This window comes from Nerophis lumbriciformis, linkage group LG18 (genome assembly GCF_033978685.3).
Source record: "Nerophis lumbriciformis linkage group LG18, RoL_Nlum_v2.1, whole genome shotgun sequence".
Lineage (NCBI taxonomy): Eukaryota > Metazoa > Chordata > Actinopteri > Syngnathiformes > Syngnathidae > Nerophis > Nerophis lumbriciformis.
Window position 1 is genome coordinate 24,288,196 of NC_084565.2, and position 20,165 is coordinate 24,308,360.

Here is a 20,165-nt window from a genome sequence, read left to right on the forward strand (position 1 = left end):
AAAAACAATATTTGGTTTAACAAAAGCTCACTTTATTATATAAGAAAAAAATAAAATCTAATAAATAAATAAATATTGACTGTTACCCCCCCTAAAAAATATAATAAAATAAATAAACATTGACTGTTGTTACCCAATGTATATTAAGTGGGATTTTTCAGAAAAACAAGTATATACAGTCACACAAAAACAACCTGTGTCTGTGATCTCTATAGGTGTATAAATAATAATATAGTGTTAAATAAAATCAGTCCCTTGGGCACAAAACTGAAAATAATACAGCTCTCCAAAAAGTGCACTTCTGCTGCTATTTGACATAACTGTTTGTTATGATGCTTTGACATTTTTTGCACTTTAAAATTCTATGAAGAGCAAAGTTGTTTGCAAATGTGGTTACAATGCTAAAAAAAAAAGAAAAGTTAAAACTAAAAAAAGAAATACACTTTAATGAGTTAACATTATTTCTTTATAGGGGGAAAGATGTGATGTTATGAGCTAGGGAATATAACAACTCCACTACCCAGCATGCAACGGGAGTGACGAGCATGCGCGGTAGCCCCGAAAAGTGTTGTTGCATGTTGCCACCCGACAGCTAAAAATGAGGTTATGAGCACGCTGTGAAAGTAAACGTCAAGAACTCAGCCTCGTCTGCATTATTTATAATTAGACCGACAACACATATACAGTGTGATTTTGTTTTGTTTACAAGGAAAGAAAAACAAAAGTTAAAAAAGGGAGATATATGTTGTATATATATATGTACGTGCTGCGGTTGCTTTAAGAACGTTGCGATAGCTGCCGTAAAGGAGGTGCGTTGCTAGCCTGGTTGCTATGTTTCCGGTTGGTCGTAAAAGTGTTCGTCATGTGTTTGTACCCTGCTCAAATCTCTCAGTAAAGTTATTCATTGGATTATACCTTTTGTTTTGAACTTTATTACACCTTGGAGCGCTTTTTCCGGTCCATTATTTTTCCTGCTTTCGCTATCTGCGCCTAATGACTGAGCTACGTGACGTCATTTCTTGTGATGTCACACGGGGCATTTCTGGTCGGGACGGGATTCGTTCCCAGGGATTCGAATAAAGAACCAACTCTTTTTCTTTACTATAGTGGTCTCGATAACGGGTACCGGTTCTCGAAAAGGGATTCGAGCCCGAGGACTCGGTTCTTTTCTTATCGAACAACCGGGAAAAACGGTTTCGAGTATCATCCCTACTCTTCCATGCAGGTATTGTCAACATGAGTTTCCCGCTGTCGGACCAGCCAGTGTTTGGAGAGTGGTTTATCTTCGTGGAGGTGCAGGGCCACACATATAATAAATCATTTGAAGTGCAGAAATATGGTGAGAACCTGTTTTTATCTGAAGTATCCAAGCATTCCAACTACTCTTTATGAATGAATCCCGTTGCCTTTTCTCACAGTCATGCCCAAGTTTGAGTTAGTGATCGATCCACCTCGTTACGTCCGTGATCTCAACACATGTGAACAGGCCACCGTCCAAGCTCGGTAAGTCATCGTAACATCAGCATCGAGTGTAATGTATTTGATACTTGTCAGTAACAGTTGCTTGCAACATCCATCCATCCATCCATTTTCTACCGCTTTTTCCCTTCGGGGTCGCGGGGGGCGCTGGAGCATAACAAGTGGAATACGTTTTGGGTTTAAAGGTGCCTTATGTAATAATTTCATGTCAAGTCATCATTAAATGGCCCTGGTATGTCAAAAGGCATTAATAAATCATGTTCTTTTCGAATACCTTTATAACTGATAACGGTAGTTCAGCTGGGATATGCTTATTTCAAAATTTGATTCACAGTCCCAAAATCTTGTTATTGTTTTCATTTCGATGCCCCGCCCTCCACCGTTTGACCAATTAAAAGTTTGTGACTGTGTTACATCCAGGTTGCCAGTTACGCACCGCCCTCTTTGTCTAGCTACTGCCACTGGTAAAGTTACTAATCATGTCAGACCTTAGTAAATCTAAAAGGCCTCGTTACGATTCCCAACTTATTCATGACAAAGCCAGTAACAAAACAAGGATTTGTATCGGGGGATGCCTTTGAATGATGGAGACGATTGAAGGCGGAGAAGATTTTTTCATCTGACGCCTAACTTACTAATTTCCTCCTTGATAGGTAAGTAAGGCATTTACGTTTTCTTATTACTTGTAATAAATGTAAATGGACATTTCGTATGTAAATTATATCGTCCAATACAGTCTATGATCTTGTCTAACGAAGCTAGTATGTTTGTGCAACGAATGCTTAGTGTGTGGTGCTCAGCTCCTAGTGTAAATATAGGCTAACAGGGAAAATATATGTCTGTTAGCCTGTATGTCGATGTGTCATCCAACTGACAGGACAAAATATATTTTCGACAAATAAAACCTATGTGGATATGGGCAGTGTCAGTGCCTATTTAGTTCTCAATATGCTGATATGCTGAGGAAATGCGTTCCAACATTATCACGGCTAATTGTGGTTTCTGGTACTGTATGTGCATCAGGCACATAAGGAGTGGTATTTGCTTGGCACAATATAATGCATTACTTGTAATGATTTTCTACTTTGTGTATTGACATGATCGTGAGCTATACGACTTATGCGTAATGTGGTTTATGCGTAACGTGGGTTGGCTCATAGAATTGCACTCTGCACTGAAAGATGGTGATATGCGTACATGGAAGACAATGCAGTGCGTCAGGTTGGATGCAATATGGAGTTATGCTGGACGAAAAGTGGCGGTAATTTTACTGTTGGCCTTGGCTTGCCATCAAAGTAGGCCTATGCGATGTATAATATAGTATATATAATTATTTTGATGGTGGTCCGTGCGGTCAAACTAAACATTTTAGCAGAGTAATGCCAACAATCTGTCCTGACTCCCAACGAAAATATTGCTGCGTAACTTTACAAATACATTTGGCTAATCGACATCAGTAAAATGTGGCATAATTACTTAGTAAACCATCTTGCAAGAAGCATAAACAAGAGAAACCTACAGCATAGGACTCGTCGATTGCCATTTGAAGTTCCTTGGAGTAGGATTTGGATTCGTATCTGGCAACCTCAGTCATGGAGAGATGGAGTAGACTACGGAATTTTGATCGTGATTGCAGTACCATTTCTGGCCACATTATCACATATGGCACCTTTGAAACTGCCGCTATTTACTCGATCCTAAAACAGAAAATCCTCTTACATTCCATAACGCTGCACGACAGAACAGCGACAGCAAGGAACTCTGTCTCTTACAGTCTGTTTGAAAGGGGCCAAGAAAATAAAATTACCGTATTTTTCGGACTATAAGTCGCAGTTTTTTTCATAGTTTGGCCGGTCTCCAGTGCGACTTATATATGTTTTTTTTCCTTCTTTATTATGCATTTTCGTCAGGTGCGACTTATACTCCGGTGCGACTTATACTTCGAAAAATACGGTAATTCAAAGCACCGTTTTAGCCAATATCACTGGCGTTGAAAATACATTGAAAAATGTAAAACTCATAATATTAAAATGCATTGTGTGTTTGGATGTCAAGTATGTCAATAAAATGCACCAGTGTTAAGGCTTGTCACCTAAAAAGTCAGCAAGTTATCGAGCATATCGATTATGAGCATAGCCGAAAACAATTGAGATAATTCTACTCCAGTCCTGTAGGAGGCAATAATGCACATAGTAAACTGTTCTTCAGGAGATTTGAATCAATGCAATCAGTTATAGACATTACACAATTAAAAAATATTTGTTTCATTCCCAAAGATGGACAAAAACTTTCAGTTATCAATTACCTTCAATACATTGCTTTTTTACACATCTGTACTTACCGTATTTTTCGGACTATAAGTCGCAGTTTTTTTTTCATAGTTTGGCCGGGGGTGCGACTTATACTCAGGAGCGACTTATGTGTGAAATTATTAACACATTACCGTAAAATATCAAATAATATTATTTAGCTCATTCACGTAAGAGACTAGACGTATAAGATTTCATGGGATTTAGCGATTAGGAGTGACAGATTGTTTGGTAAACGTATAGCATGTTCTATATGTTATAGTTATTTGAATGATAATATGTTACGTTAACATACCAGGCGCGTTCTCAGTTGGTTATTTATGCCTCATATAACGTACACTTATTCAGCCTGTTCACTATTCTTTATTTATTTTAAATTGCGTTTCAAATGTCTATTCTTGGTGTTGGGTTTTATCAAATAAATTTGCCCAAAAAATGCGACTTATACTCCAGTGCGACTTATATATGTTTTTTTCCTTCTTTATCATGCATTTTCGGCCGGTGCGATTTATACTCTGGAGCGACTTATAGTCCGAAAAATACGGTAATTCTTGCTTTAATGGGTAAAATTAGAGATGTGACATTTGCAAACAAAACAAGTCTTTTGAACAGATCTTTTACGTGAACAATGAGAACCAATTTTAGAGTTAAAGCAATTTGTTTTATGCGCATGCAGGATTCATTGTTCTGATGTGTATATGTAAAGTAGTTCAAGCGTAAACACACACCAGGAAGGGTAGTACAATTTTGTATTCACATTTGTATTATTAAAAATAGGATTGTTTATACTTTTTATATACAGTGCATTCATACATTTTATTCTTACTTATCTGTGTATTTTTTCCTGTGCCTCTGTGCTACAAAGTTCTTTAGGTGAGGAATATATAAGAAAAATAGTGTTATCACTGTCAAAGCATACGAATATGGTACCACCTTATGGAATGTTTACAGCGAAATGCAACAAAATAAAACTGTAGTCAAATAATTCCCACCAATAGAGTAATATTGGTAATTATTTTATCCACATCTTATCTTATAACTGCTACCAGTGATTGTTTCCTTGATAAACTATACAAGCCAGTCTTTTGAAAGGAATAGCTCCTCAATATCCCAAACCCCTCCAAAGAGCCATAAATCCCATTGCTGGGTTAAAATGTGTAACGTATATTCCACAGGTACACATTTGGAAAACCAGTGTCGGGGAAGTTGACAGTGAACATGACAGTAAATGGAGTGGGCTACTACCGTCATGAGATGGGCCATCCTGTGATCAAATCCATGGAGGTCAGTTTATTTGTCACCCTGTTGCTTGGAGACTTAACACTAATATGCAAATGTTGTAATAAAGATCACACAACTCTTGTTTTACAGTGGAACTTCCAAAGTTGGGGTTGTACAATTCGGAGTATGACCAACATATGCTTAACTTCTTTTTACACTTGTCTGACAAGAATTTACATGAGGTGACATGACCATCTTTGTATTACATCATCAGACCAATCAATTAATCAATTAAAAGATATTTATATAGCTTGGCCTCTTAACCACAAACGTCTCAAAGGGCTTCACAAATTCACATTGACATCCCCTGACCTAAACCCATATTAGGGCAAGGAAAAACTAAAGAAAACCCAGATGGAGAAAATGAAGAATACTTAAGAAAGGACTGCAACTGTGGGGTTACCCTTCTTGGGTGACTGGCTGCAATGGCTGTCTAGTGGGTACAGTTATTGAACAGTTAAATTAATATTGTTAATAAACATTTTTATTATAAATGCGTTAAAATGTAATATCGGAAATGATCGGTATCGTTTTTTTATTATCAGTATCGTTTTTTTATTTATTATTTTTTTATTTTTATTAAATCAACATAAAAAACACAAGATACACTTACAATTAGTGCACCAACCCAAAAAAACTCCCTATCCCAATTACACTTATTCACACTTATTCACACAAAAGGGTTGTTTTTTTCTGTTATTAATATTCTGGTTCCTACATTATATATCAATATATATCAATACAGTCTGCAAGGGATACAGTCCGTAAGCACACATGATTGTGCGTGCTGCTGGTCCACTAATAGTACTAACCTTTAACAGTTAATTTTACTAATTTTCCTTAATTACTAGTTTCTATGTAACTGTTTTTATATTGTTTTACTTTGTTTTTTATTCAAGAAAATGTTTTTAATTTACCGTATTTTCCGCACCATAAGGCGCCCTGGGTTATAAGCCGTGCCTTCAATGAACGGCATATTTCAAAACTTTGTCCACCTATAAACCGCCCCGTGTTATAAGCCGCATCTAACTGCGCTAAAGGAATGTCAAAAAAACAGTCAGATAGGTCAGTCAAACTTTAATAATATATTAAAAACCAGCGTGATGTGGGCGCGCATGGAGTCGTATATCAGCATGGACGGAGCTGCGTGAAAAAAGCCACCCGGCCTCTTCGCGTAAACTTACCTTAACCACTCGCTCATCTTTTCTTCATCCATCATCCCTTCGAGTTAGCTTTTATGATGACGCCGGCTGGAAAGGTCTCTTTTGGTAAGGTCTTCCTTTTGAATATCACCATGGGTGGAAGTTTCTGGCCATTAGCATGGCAAGCTAGAACCACAGTGAAGGATGACTTCTCATTCCCTGTGGTGCGAATATTCACCGTACGTGCTCCCGTTGTATCCACAGTGCGGTTCACAGGAATATCAAAAGTCAGTGGAACCTCGTCCATGTTGATAATGTTCTCTGGCCGGATCTTTTTTTCAGCTATCTTGTTTTTACAATATGCACGGAAAGTAGCCAGCTTTTCTTGAAAGTCTTTAGGCAGTTGCTGTGAAATAGTAGTCCGTGTGCGGATGGAGAGATTGCGTCTTTTCATGAACCGGATCCCTGTCGCTTAGTAGGAGCCATTTTGTGGTCTTTACAGATGTAAACACACAAAGGAAATGAAACGTAATATCCGCGCGCTTCTTCTTCTTCTACGCGGGCGGGTGGTTGCTTACAGTAGAAGAAGAAGCGCTTCCTGTTCTATGGGGGCGGGTGCTTACCTTGGCGGTTGCTTGCGTAGAAGAAAAAGCACTTCCTCTTCTACGGGGAAAAAAGATGGCGGCTGTTTACCGTAGTTGCGAGACCGAAACTTTATGAAAATGAATCTTAATATTAATCCATATATAAAGCGCACCGGGTTATAAGCCGCACTGTCAGCTTTTGAGTAAATTTGTGGTTTTTAGGTGCGGCTAATAGTGCGGAAAATACGGTATCTTTTTTTTTTTAAAGTACCTTATCTTCACCATACCTGGTTGTCCAAATTAGGCATAATAATGTGTTAATTCCACAACTGCATTTATCAGTTGATATCGGTTGATATCGGTATCGTTAATTAAAGAGTTAGACAATATCGGAATATCGGATATCGGCAAAAAGCCATTATCGGACATCCCTAATTTTTATTTTATTTATTAAATTGATATATATGGATTTCACATGCTTTACAGTGGTCAACTTATTTTGTTGTTTGTTTTGTCTTATGTTTGACCCTGAAACCCAAACTCCCGGCTGCACACAACCAGTGCCAAGCACCAGGGGCATAGCACCAAATTCTGGGCCCTTATACACAAGATTCCTAAAGGTCACCACCCTAAACCCAATGTCACCGCGCCATACACACACACATTGTCTTTGTATTTATATGCACTAAAAAACAAAATGCATGGCATTGGTTGAAACCATATTCTTAAAACACATGTAAAACTTTAATTTGGGTTTTGACTTTTTAAATATGGGATTAACATATCTAGATAAACTTCCCAAAATAATTAGGTTTTGTTTGAGAACAAGAAATATTTTATTTTTTTAACAAAAACCATTACATTCAGTATGAAGTTTAAGCATTAATAATAATATTGTAATGTAGGGATTAGCTGATACACATCAGATTATCATCTGTAGGTAAAATACATCATAACAATGATGCATCGTTATTATTGCGATAATATTGGTATTTGTGCATCTCCTGGGGGTTAAGTCTCCCTCTGTTTTTAAAACTTTTATCATGGGTGTTTAACGCACCACAGTTAATTGCGATGAGATGTAAAAGTGAAACTTTTGCATAATTTTCCCCTATGCTGCCATAGATAGATTTATTAAATGTTTATCTTTCTTCAATCACGTCATCCTTGTCCCAAACTGTTAGTGTAAGTGAATGATTAAAGGTAAACTTTGATAATGTTTTAACAGAAATTACAGGGGGGAAAAAATTCAATGTTTACAAAAACTCAGGACCCCACTGTGCCCGGGCCCCTGCACAACATCCCCACTCATTTTGGGACTTTGGGATAAAGTATTGTTTCAAAATGCAAGCTTATTCTGTTTGTCCTTTGAGGTTCCACTGTATGTAGGATTTAAATTATATCTCCAGATACTGAAATAACAGTTATTATTACACACGTTACATAAAACTATGCAGTATGACCAGTGATTTTCACTAGTGGTACACGGGCTCCATCTAGTTGTACGCCAAATAATATCTTGATCATAGTGCAGTGTTTTATTTTCCTACATTCAAAAACATTGTTACAAATTGTGCGTAATGTTACAGTGGCCAAAAATACTACATATAATAAACCTCTGCATTGATTTTAAAGGGTAACATTATCACAATTTCAGAATTGTTAAAACCATTAAAAATCAGTTCCCAGTGGCTTATTATATTTTTCGAAGTTTTTTTCAAAATTTTACCCATCACGCAATATCCCTAAAAAAAGCTTCAAAGTGCCTGATTTTAACCACCCGTCCATTTTCCTGTGACGTCACATAGTGAAGCCAACACAAACAAACATGGCGGAAAGAACAGCAAGCTATAGCGACATTAGCTCGGATTCAGACTCGGATTTCAGCGGCTTTAGCGATTCAACAGATTACGCATGTATTGAAACGGATGGTTGTAGTGTGGAGGCAGGTAGCGAAAACGAAATTGAAGAAGAAACTGAAGCTATTGAGCAATATTGGTTTGAACCGTATGCAAGCGAAACCGACGAAAACAACACGACAGCCAGCGACACGGGAGAAAGCGAGGACGAATTCGGCGATCGCCTTCTAACCAACGATTGGTATGTGTTCGTTTGGCATTAAAGGAAACTAACAACTATGAACTAGGTTTACAGCATATGAAATACATTTGGCAACAACATGCACTTTGAGAGTGCAGACAGCCCAATTTTCATCAATTAATATATTCTGTAGACATACCCTCATGTCAGCAGGCCAGGGAAGCTAGGGTCGATATTCTTCTCTTGATCATCTTCGGGACGGTGTGAGCCAAGACATCCAGGGGGTTTAGCTCGCTCGTCTGCTGGAACAAACTGCCGCCATTGCTTGCCGTGCTACCGAGGTCCTTTGTCCCTGAATTGCTCACACACTCCGGCAGATTCAATGGGGGTCTGGCGGTAGATTTCTTTTACTTTATCGTTGGAAATGCATCTGTTTTGAGTGTCGCAGGATATCCACACATTCTTGCCATCTCTGTCGTAGCATAGCTTTCGTCGGTAAAGTGTGCGGAACAAAAGTCCAATTTCTTGCCACTTTCGCATCTTTGGGCCACTGGTGCAACTTGAATCCGTCCCTGTTCGTGTTGTTACACCCTCCGACAACACACCGACGAGGCATGATGTCTCCAAGGTACGCAAAACAGTCGAAAAAAGGGAAAATAACAGAGCTGATTTGACTCGGTGTTTGAGAAAATGGCGGATTGCTTCCTGTGACGTCATCGCTCCGAGAGCGAATATTAGAAAGGCGTTTAATTCGCCAAAATTCACCCATTTAGAGTTCGGAAATTGGTTAAAAAAAATATATGGTCTTTTTTCTGCAACATCAAGGTATATATTGACGCTTACATAGGTCTGGTGATAATGTTCCCCTTTAATGAATACTTAGGCCTACTACACTACTTTATTTTAATATTGGTCATTATGTTGAAGAAAAAAAATTGTGAAACACTGTGTTCAACGCTTTAATGGTACCCGAGCGCTGCTTTTGCTGTTCTCAGATGAAAGGTTCGGCCAACTTCAGCCTGTGTGTCAAAGATATGATGCCTGTGGATGTGGCTGACCACTTCAGGGGCACAGTGAGCATCTGGGCCTCGCTGACCAGCACGGATGGAAGCAGGCAGACCACTTTTGATGATTCCACACCGGTCCATAAGCAGCTTATTGACATTCGGTACTCCAAAGACACACGCAAGCAGTTCAAGCCAGGTCTGCCTTACAAAGGCAACGTAAGACAAACTGATAATACATTCATAATGTTGCGACAATTACAGGTATTGTTTAAATTAACCTTTTTTTTTTTTTTTTTTTTTTTAGATCGAGGTGACTTATCCTGATGGAAGCCCAGCGGATGGCGTGAGAGTACGAGTGAAGGCGGAGTTAACCCCGAAAGACAATGTCTACACTAGTGAACTGATCTCCAAAGATGGCAAGGCCACTTTTGAGATCCCGTCCATCCCAACTGCGGCCCAGTATGTGTGGCTTGAGGTCTGTGGTTATTGTTTCCTGACATTTAAGCATGGCGAGACAGATGAACTGATGAGTTTATTTTGCTAATATAGACAAAGGTGACGTCCATTGAAGGGAAGACAGTTGGGGACCAGTACTTGCCGAGCTACCTGTCCATCAGCAGCTGGTACTCTCCTAGCAGGTGTCACATCCAGATCCAGAGCCCTGGTGCCCCACTCAAGGTTCATTCTTCCTGCCTTTGTCCATACATTGGACACTTCATTAGATACATCTTTCTATATGTGCAGGTCGGTCAAGAGGCAGAAGTGGCTCTCAAATCCACATGTCCATGCAATTTCACCCTGCACTACGAGGTGGCCTCCAGGGGTAACATCATCCTGTCAGGCCAGCAGCTCGCCAACCTCACCGCCTCCCACAGAGGGAAAAGAGCTACGGTCACTTTCGATAAAAACATCCACACCACTCGCTCGCCCGTGTCCTCCTCAGGTAAATTTGTGGAGACTTACCCTATCAAAACACCTTTTTTGGTCCTCCTTAAGCCTTGATGTCATGTTGCAGGTTCTTCCTCACAAACTGAAATAGACAGCTGCGTGTCGTACCTGCGCTTCCCCGTCAGTCACACCATGGCACCGCTCAGCCGCCTCCTTGTCTACTACGTGAGGGAGAACGGCGAGGGCGTTACGGACAGTGTGCAAATTCCCATTCATCCCACCTTTGAGAATAAGGTTTGCATCTCCTTTACAGTATAGCAGAATTTTGTTCAACTGTAATCATGGATGTAATTGGGGGGTGCATTGGGGGAACATGTCCCCTGCACTTTTTCAAAAGGAAGTTTTTATCCCCCGTACTTTTTAATGTCCAAAATTAATGTAACACTATTGAATGGAGACACTTGTACCCGGTGGAAAACCGCTGCTCTGATATAACCCCTTTAGACTGCCCACAAAGCTCATGCTTGGCTACCTGACACTGCCCTTTTGCCAATGTGACATTTATTGACAGCACACAGCAACTGACCAATCAGTGGTCAGTTGTAAGATAAGAGTGAGTCGTGATCATTCACAAGAAAAAGTTATTTGTGTTAAAAAATATATTAAAATGGTTGCTTTGTTGCTGTTAAACTGCCGAGTGAGATCATACAACTTTTCAAACACTCCTTTGTAATATTATAGGTTTAATTTATAGTACATTATATAGGACTTGCTGCACCCGACACATGAGACACAGTTAAGAAGCAAAAATAGCTTGTAAAATGTAATTTATTAAATGACAGTGTTGTGGCGGACACGACGAGTACCTAGGTGGTTTTCACACCCAGTTGACCTCTGATGGAAGCATGGTTATATGACATGATAGTTCTGTATATTGAACAGTATTTTGTATTTCTATAGTGTTTTGTACGGGATTGCTTATTATTTTTATTGGATAGTAGTCTGTTTATTTCAATTGTTAGTTTTCTCTTTATTACCTTTATTTTTACCCCATATTTGTTCCCACTACCGCACCTTAAGTTGGAGTTCTTAATCTTGTTATATGCAAATATAATGACAATAAAGTCCATTCTATTCTATTCTATTCTGCTAGGCGTGCATATACTGTATGAGGCGCCGTTAAGAAGCTCCTGTTAGAGAGTTTATGTTAGTAGTTAATAAAGACACATTTGGAAATAATAAGTGTCTTTCCTCAAATTGTCACATTGGTAACTGCTACAGGGTGCTTTATATGAAATGTATTGCCAAACCTAATCGCCTTACCCGTCACACCTTTATTTATAATGACAGTGAATATTATGTCAGACTCTGATGGTCTAGCGCAGGGGTCGGCAACCCATAATGTTGAAAGACCAATTAAAAGTTAAAGTTAAAGTACCAATGATTGTCACACACACACGAGGTGTGGCAAACTTATTCTCTGCATTTGACCCATCACCCTTGATCACCCCCTGGGAGGTGAGGGGAGCAGTGGGCAGCAGCGGTGGCTGCGCCCGGGAATCATTTGGACCACAAATACAAAAAAGTAACCGGTCTGGAGCCGCAAAAATTTAAAAGACTTATATAAGTGTTATAATGATGGCAACACATGATGTAAGTGGCTAATTAGCTATATTAGCCTACTATCCAAATTAATGTGTCGCAGGCTGACACAAATCTTCGTTGACAGAAATGTTGAATCTAATATTTATTCTACACATTTTTACAACAGTTTTACATTAGTAAAACTTCTCAGAGGGTGACATAACTCCTGGAATTGACTGTCTTTGAATGGTCAAAGTTATAGATGTGTGTGTCTAAGTTAAAGGAAATGGCAGGCCGTCTTCTTCTAATGGATTTATTACAATCTTTGCAAGCTGGGTAACGTTTGCTGTGGTCTGGAACAACATGGCGCACAAACAACTATCAGAAATGTAGCCAATATTACATACAGATAATGTGTGATTAAACAAAAATGAACTAAATACACAGAGGACATTAGTAAAATAAATTAAATGAGCTCAAATATACCTACAAACAAGGCATAATGATGCAATATGTACCCACAGCTAGTCTAAATAGCATGTTAACATGGATTAGCTTGCAGTCATGCAGTGACCAAATATGCCTGATTAGCACTCCAGACAAGTCAATAACCTCAACAAAGCTCACCTTTGTGCATTCGCGCACATCATAAAACATTTGGTGGACAAAATGAGTCAAAGGAGGAGTTGCATGAAACACGTCTTTCTGTGGCAGCGTCGGAGAAAGTTATAGACGTAAACAAACTGAATTCGAATACGACCTCAGATCAGACGAGGCGACCCGCTGAACTTAAGCATATCACTAAGCGGAGGAAAAGAAACTAACAAGGTGAGTTCAAGGGCCGCTGAAATTAGTAGGACAAAACGGCGCTCGCCAAATACTCTCATCAGTGAAGCATAAACACAAACATATTAAACAGTGGGCTTTCTAACAATTAGGAATGTTTGTGTCATGTTTGTCCTCCTACAGAAACCATATTAAAACAAAAAAACATTTTTCACCCCATTTTTTTCCCATTTCCATACATTTTTGAAAAAGCTCCATGGAGCCACCAGGGCGCCGCTAAAGAGCCGCATGTGGCTCTAGAGCTGCGGGTTGCTGACCCCCGGTCTAGCTGCTAGAGTGCACGATCATGAAGTGGAGAGTGGCAAAAGGTGGATACGATCCCCGTCCAAGCAGAACAAATATTAAGAAGCGGATAGTCCACAGTCGGTTCCATTATTGTTATTTAAATAATTTCCTTATCGTTTAGATCAGGGGTCGGCAACCTTTACCAGTCAAAGAGCCATTTTGACCAGTTTCACAAATTAAAGAAAACAATGGGAGCCACAAAAATCTTTTGAAATTTAAAATGAAATAGCACTGCATACAAAGTTTTTTTCTTGCTTTGTGCTATGTATATACCAAGGGTCTCAGACACGCGGCCCACACCTTACTATGAAAATTGAATGTTAGTGCGGCCCGCGGGTTTTATATGAATGGCGCTTGACAGCGTCATACTTGTCAACCCTCCCGATTTTTCCGGCAGACTATGAATTTCAGGGCAACAGTTCTCCCGAACGTGCCGTGATGGAACAGCATTTAGCGCCCACTGCAACCAGCGTACCGGCCCAGCCACACGTTGGTCACACTGACGGTGGCGGTATAAAAAACTTTAACACTCTTACTAATAATGCGCCACACTGTGAACCCACACCAAACAAGAATGACAAACACATTTCGGGAGAACATCTGCACCGTAACACAACATAAACACAACAGAACAAATACCCAGAATCCCATGCAGCCCTAACTCTTGCGGGCTACATTATACACCCCCGCTACCAAACCCCGCCCACCTCAACCGACGCACAGAGGGGGGGGTTGATGTGTGAGGGAGCAGGGTTGGGGTGGGGGTGGGGTTTGGTGGCAGCAGGGGTGTATAATGTAGCCCGGAAAAGTCAGGGCTGCATGGGATTCTGGGTATTTGTTCTGTTGTGTTTATGTTGTGTTAAGGTGCAGATGTTCTCCCGAAAAGTGTTTGTCATTCTTGTTTGGTTTTGGTTCAAAGTGTGGTGCATTATTAGTAAGAGTGTTAAAGTTGTTTTATATGGCCACCGTCAGTGTAACCTGTGTGGCTGTTGAGCAAGTATGCCTTGCTGTCACTTACGTGTGCAAGCAGAAGACGCATATAACAAGAGGTTGAGCTGGCACGCTGTTAATACAGATTGTTGAGGGTGTTAAATGCTGAACCATCATGGCACGCCCTTATTATTATTGTAAGGGTGAAAATCGGAGAATGTTAATCCCGGGAATTTTCTGCGAGAGGCACTGAAATCCAGAAGTTTCGGCAAGTATGCAGGTGAGCCGCATCAGAGTGATCAAAGAGCCGCATGCGGCTCCGGAGCCACGAGTTGCCGTCCCCTGGTTTAGATCATGGGTGTCAAACTCTGGCCCGCGGGCCAAATTTCAAATTATCAAATTATCATTAGAGCTGGCCCGCCGGTATTATACAGCGGCGGTGCTGCTGTAACACCGCAATTACCGCTAATACTCATACTTGCCAAGACTCCCGAATTTCAGTGCCCCTACCGAAAATCTTCCAGGACAACCATTCTCCCGAATTTCTCCCGATTTCCACACGGACAACAATATTGGGGGCGTGCCTTTAAAGGCACTGCCTTTAGCGTCCTCTACAACCTGTCGTCACATCTGCTTTTCCTCCATACAAACAGCGTGCCGGCCCAGTCACATAATATATGCGACTTGTACACACACACAAGTGAATGCAATCCATACTTGGTCAACAGCCATACAGGTCTCACTGAGGGTGGCCATATAAACAACTTTAACACTGTTATATAATAAAATACCCAAAACCCCTTGCAGCACTAACTCTTCCGGGACGCTACAATATACACCCCCCGCTACCACTAAATGTTGATATTTACCTAAGAAGGCTGCAAATAGAAAAGAGGCATTCCATTTTTTATTTCAATTTTATTTAATATACCATTGATGTTTTTTTGTTTGTTTTTTGGAAGTAGATTTTGCACTATTAAGTTATATAAGCGTTGCTTGTTCCATATTCAGTGTTAAAGCAAATCCGTGTAGCAAACTGAGCAATAATTAACGTTTTATTCATGCACTTTCTCTTGCTACTTCAAGGCTTGAATGTTTGATTCATTCATTATTGTTATTTTATTTTCAAATGTATTATTAGCCTGTGGAAAAAGTTTATTTTGATATTTACTTCAGAAGGCTGCAAATAGAAAAGAGGCATTCAATTTGTATTTAAATTGTATTTGATATGCCATTGATATTTTTTAAATTATTATTATTATTTGAAACTCGATTTTGCATGTCGCTATAAAGTTATATAAGCCTTGCTTGTTCAATATTCAATGCAAAACTTATTTGGGTCCCTATTAAAAGGTTAATTTGTTCAACCTTGGCCCGCGGCTTTGTTCAGTTTTAAATTTTGACCCACTCTGTATTTGAATTTGACACCCCTGCTTTAGATAGATAGATAGATAGATAGATAGATAGTACTTTATTGATTCCTTCAGGAGAGTTCCCTCAGGAAAATTAAAATTCCAGCAGCAGTGTACAGAATTGAGATATAATTTAAAAAGTAAATAATGGGGGTATAAATGGAAACAAAAGAGAAAAATAGTATAATAAGAATAAAAAAATTAAAAAAAGATTTGTACTTAATTATCCAAAACATGCATCTAAATACATTCAGGCTTGAGTCAAATAGTATTAACATTGTTTCACACAAATTAAAGGGGGCTAAAAAAGAAAAAATATGCACTGATTCCTTCAAAACACACCTCTTTCAAGGCATGCCGCAGCATTCAAGCCAGTTGTGCCCCCCAACCCAAATGTCGTCCCTGTCTGTAATCATATGTGGTTATAAACTCTGATATGAATTTACCTCATTAAACCGCTATTCCCCATTGCCGGCAGCTCTCATGCAGCACAAGAACATGCCTGGCTGTCGGCAAGACAATTATCTTGCTACTCACTTGTGTTGTAAGCTGACAATAATGGCTGTGTGTTGACTCTTTTCCCTGGATTGAACATTTATACTTCTATACAAGCTGTGACTACTCTAAAGTAAATCCACTATTAACTTATACACTAGTGTCCCTTCAGAATATGCTTTTAAATAAATACATTAAGCAGTTTAGTCATTTTGGTCAGATGCCGCCCAGGCAATGTTTTAAGGAAAAAGTAAACATTCTTAATTGTTACATTTGAATTCTAAAGTAAATTTTTAATAGTTATGAGACCCATTTCTAGCAGATCGATCAGTATGACGTGCAATCAAAAGATACTGGTAATGTAAAGCTGAATGCGTTCTGCACCAGCTCCCTTTGTGCAGTAAACAAACAGCTGTGTTAGACTTGGCAGAGCGGCTTGGTTCTTGCTTGCATTAGGTGGAGTTAACTCCCTGAAGTATTTACAGCTCCCTGGTATGCTATTACAACACTAGGCCTGTGTTGGTGGAGGAGTCGGACATGCTGCGTGAGGGGTGGAGTTCAGGGTTGCCAGGGCATGACGAGACAAGAGACCATATGGGCCTCCAGGAGATGAGTGGGGTCATGACAGAAGAGGATGACAGGTTGCGTGCTGGTGAAAGGAGGGCAGCGGAACTGGTTAACTGGGCTAATTTGTGACCACGGGATGCTGAAAAGTAGGTTTGATGTGGGAAAAATTCCTGCTTGACTCCCACCGTCCCTCCCATTTTGTTGAGGTTATACAGTATGTTTCCATACTCTGGACTACAGGATGCATTTGTGCCGGTGAAGATTTGGACATTTTCATTATTGTTTGCACTGCAGGTGTCCGTCTCCCTGTCCACTAATGAGTCCATGCCAGGGGACCCCCTGACCGTGCACGTCCATGCAGAGAAGGGCTCCTGTGTTTGCGTGGCCACTGTGGATAAAAGCATGTACTTATTAAAGCCGGACTTCCAACTTAGTCCAGACAAGGTTAGTCCTTTTAAATGACAGTTTGACAGTGCAATTCTGGCTTGTCGATGATTCTAATACTCATTTTTAGGGTTTCACATTGTTCCCATTGGGTTGAGTTTTTCTTGCCCTGATGTGGGATCTGAGCTGAGGATGTCATTGTGGCTTGTGCAGCCCTTTGAGACATTTGTGATTAAAGGGGAACATTATCACCAGACCTATGTAAGCGTCAATATATACCTTGATGTTGCAGAAAAAAGACCATATATTTTTTTTAACCGATTTCCGAACTCTAAATGGGTGAATTTTGGCAAATTAAACGCCTTTCTAATATTCGCTCTCGGAGCGATGACGTCACATTGGGAAGCAATCCGCCATTTTCTCAAACACAGAGTCAAATCAGCTCTGTTATTTTCCGTTTTTTCGACTGTTTTCCGTACCTTGGAGACATCATGCCTCGTCGGTGTGTTGTCGGAGGGTGTAACAACACGAACAGGGACGGATTCAAGTTGCACCAGTGGCCCAAAGTTGCGAAAGTGGCAAGAAATTGGACGTTTGTTCCGCACACTTTACCGACGAAAGCTATGCTACGACAGAGATGGCAAGAATGTGTGGATATCCTGCGACACTCAAAGCAGATGCATTTCCAACGATAAAGTCAAAGAAATCTGCCGCCAGACCCCCATTGAATCTGTCGGAGTGTGTGAGCAATTCAGGGACAAAGGACCTCGGTAGCACGGCGAGCAATGGCGGCAGTTTGTTCCCGCAGACGAGCGAGCTAAACCCCCTGGATGTCTTGGCTCACACCGTCCCTTATGCCACCGAAGATGATCAAGAGAAGAATATCGACCCTAGCTTCCCTGGCCTGCTGACATCAACTCCAAAACTGGACAGATTAGCTGTCAGGAAAAGAGCGCGGATGAGGGTATGTCTACAGAATATATTAATTGATGAAAATTGGGCTGTCTGCACTCTCAAAGTGCATGTTGTTGCCAAATGTATTTCATATGCTGTAAACCTAGTTCATAGTTGTTAGTTTCCTTTAATGCCAAACAAACACATACCAATCGTTGGTTAGAAGGCGATCGCCGAATTCGTTCTCGCTTTCTCCCGTGTCGCTGGCTGTCGTGTCGTTTTCGTCGGTTTCGCTTGCATACGGTTCAAACCGATATGGCTCAATAGCTTCAGTTTCTTCTTCAATTTCGTTTTCGCTACCTGCCTCCACACTACAACCATCCGTTTCAATACATGCGTAATCTGTTGAATCGCTAAAGCCGCTGAAATCCGAGTCTGAATCCGAGCTAATGTCGCTATATCTTGCTGTTCTTTCCGCCATGTTTGTTTGTGTTGGCTTCACTATGTGACGTCACAGGAAAATGGACGGGTGTTTATAACAATGGTTAAAATCAGGCACTTTGAAGCTTTTTTTAGGGATATTGCGTGATGGGTAAAATTTTGAAAAAGACTTTGAAAAATATAATAAGCCACTGGGAACTGATTTTTAATGGTTTTAACCATTCTGAAATTGTGATAATGTTCCCCTTTAAGGGCTATATAAGTAAACTTTGATTGATAAATTGATAATAGCAACCTCTAGATACCATCAGGAGATGGCTTACTGCAGGTTTTTTTTTGGGAAAAAATCTAATATTCAGGAATATATTTTTTTGTTACCGTAATTTTCGGACTATAAGTCGCAGTTTTTTTCATAGTTTGGCCGGGCTCCAGTGCGACTTGTATATGTTTTTTTCCTTTTTTATTATGCATTTTCGGCAGGTGCGACTTATACTACGAAAAATACGGTATATGTCTAAGAAAATGAAACATAAATACATTAAATATCTAGGCTAAGAATTGTTTAAACATATTTTTTCATCATGAAACTACAACCCACTGTAAATACATTGAGTATTTTGGATACGTGTATTCGGTGAATTTAGAAAGTGTTTGATCTGCTATTTGTCAACATTTCTTTAAAGAAATATCAAAAATGAAATTAGAAATATACAGTACAGGCCAAAAGTTTGGACACACCTTCTCATTCAATGCGTTTTCTTTATTTTCATGACTATTTACATTGTAGATTGTCACTGAAGGCATCACAACTATGAATGAACACATGTGGAGTTATGTACTTAACAAAAAAAGGTGAAATAACTGAAAACATGTTTTATATTCTAGTTTCTTCAAAATAGCCACCCTTTGCTCTGATCACTGATTTGCACACTCTTGGCATTCTCTCAATGAGCTTCAAGAGGTAGTCCCCTGAAATGGTTTTCACTTCACAGGTGTCATAGTTTTGATGCCTTCAGTGACAATCTACAATGTAAATAGTCATGAAAATAAAGAAAACACATTGAAATGAGAAGGTGTGTCCAAACTTGTGGCCTGTACTGTATAAGTGCCTAGGATTTTCACAAATGTTTCAACATTGTTCCTCAGGTGTTCAAAGAGCTAGCGGACTTTGACGTATCTGATGCCTTTGGTGTCCCTAAAGATGACGGACACTTTTGGTGGCCCGGGCTGTCGTCGAAGAGACGTAGGCGCTCGTCTGTGTTTCCGTGGCACTGGGACATTACTAAGGATGCACGCTTTGCATTCACAGTGAGAACAAACACCTTTTCTGGTAGCAATCTTGATGTGTTTGCATTTATCTATGTGTATGTTACACACAGGAAACCGGCCTTGTAGTGATGACTGACATGGTGAGTTTGAACCACCGGCAGAGTGGTGGGATGTACACCGACGAAGCGGTTCCTGCTTTTCAGCCGCACAGTTCCACCCTAGTATCCGCCATGCCCTCTCGCATTCCTGTCAGGTATGTGACTACCTGGAAACACTGACTAGCCAATGTGAGATGCTTTTTGTTTAATTGTTCCTTATAGTACAATAG

At 40.0% G+C, this 20,165-nt stretch overlaps 1 protein-coding gene across 2 annotated transcripts in view; it reads left to right on the forward strand.

The window, feature by feature from the left end:
* Positions 1-20,165, forward strand: part of cpamd8 (C3 and PZP like alpha-2-macroglobulin domain containing 8) — a 139,367-nt gene that overhangs the window by 36,205 nt on the left and 82,997 nt on the right. For both annotated transcript variants that reach the window (XM_061977879.1, XM_061977880.1), the window contains 11 exons: positions 1,226-1,339; positions 1,419-1,503; positions 4,964-5,072; positions 9,831-10,058; positions 10,147-10,317; positions 10,392-10,520; positions 10,587-10,785; positions 10,858-11,024; positions 17,144-17,293; positions 19,715-19,876; positions 19,948-20,090. In XM_061977879.1, the coding sequence (XP_061833863.1) occupies positions 1,226-1,339; positions 1,419-1,503; positions 4,964-5,072; positions 9,831-10,058; positions 10,147-10,317; positions 10,392-10,520; positions 10,587-10,785; positions 10,858-11,024; positions 17,144-17,293; positions 19,715-19,876; positions 19,948-20,090 (1,657 nt within the window). The remainder of the gene's footprint in view (positions 1-1,225; positions 1,340-1,418; positions 1,504-4,963; positions 5,073-9,830; positions 10,059-10,146; positions 10,318-10,391; positions 10,521-10,586; positions 10,786-10,857; positions 11,025-17,143; positions 17,294-19,714; positions 19,877-19,947; positions 20,091-20,165) is intronic.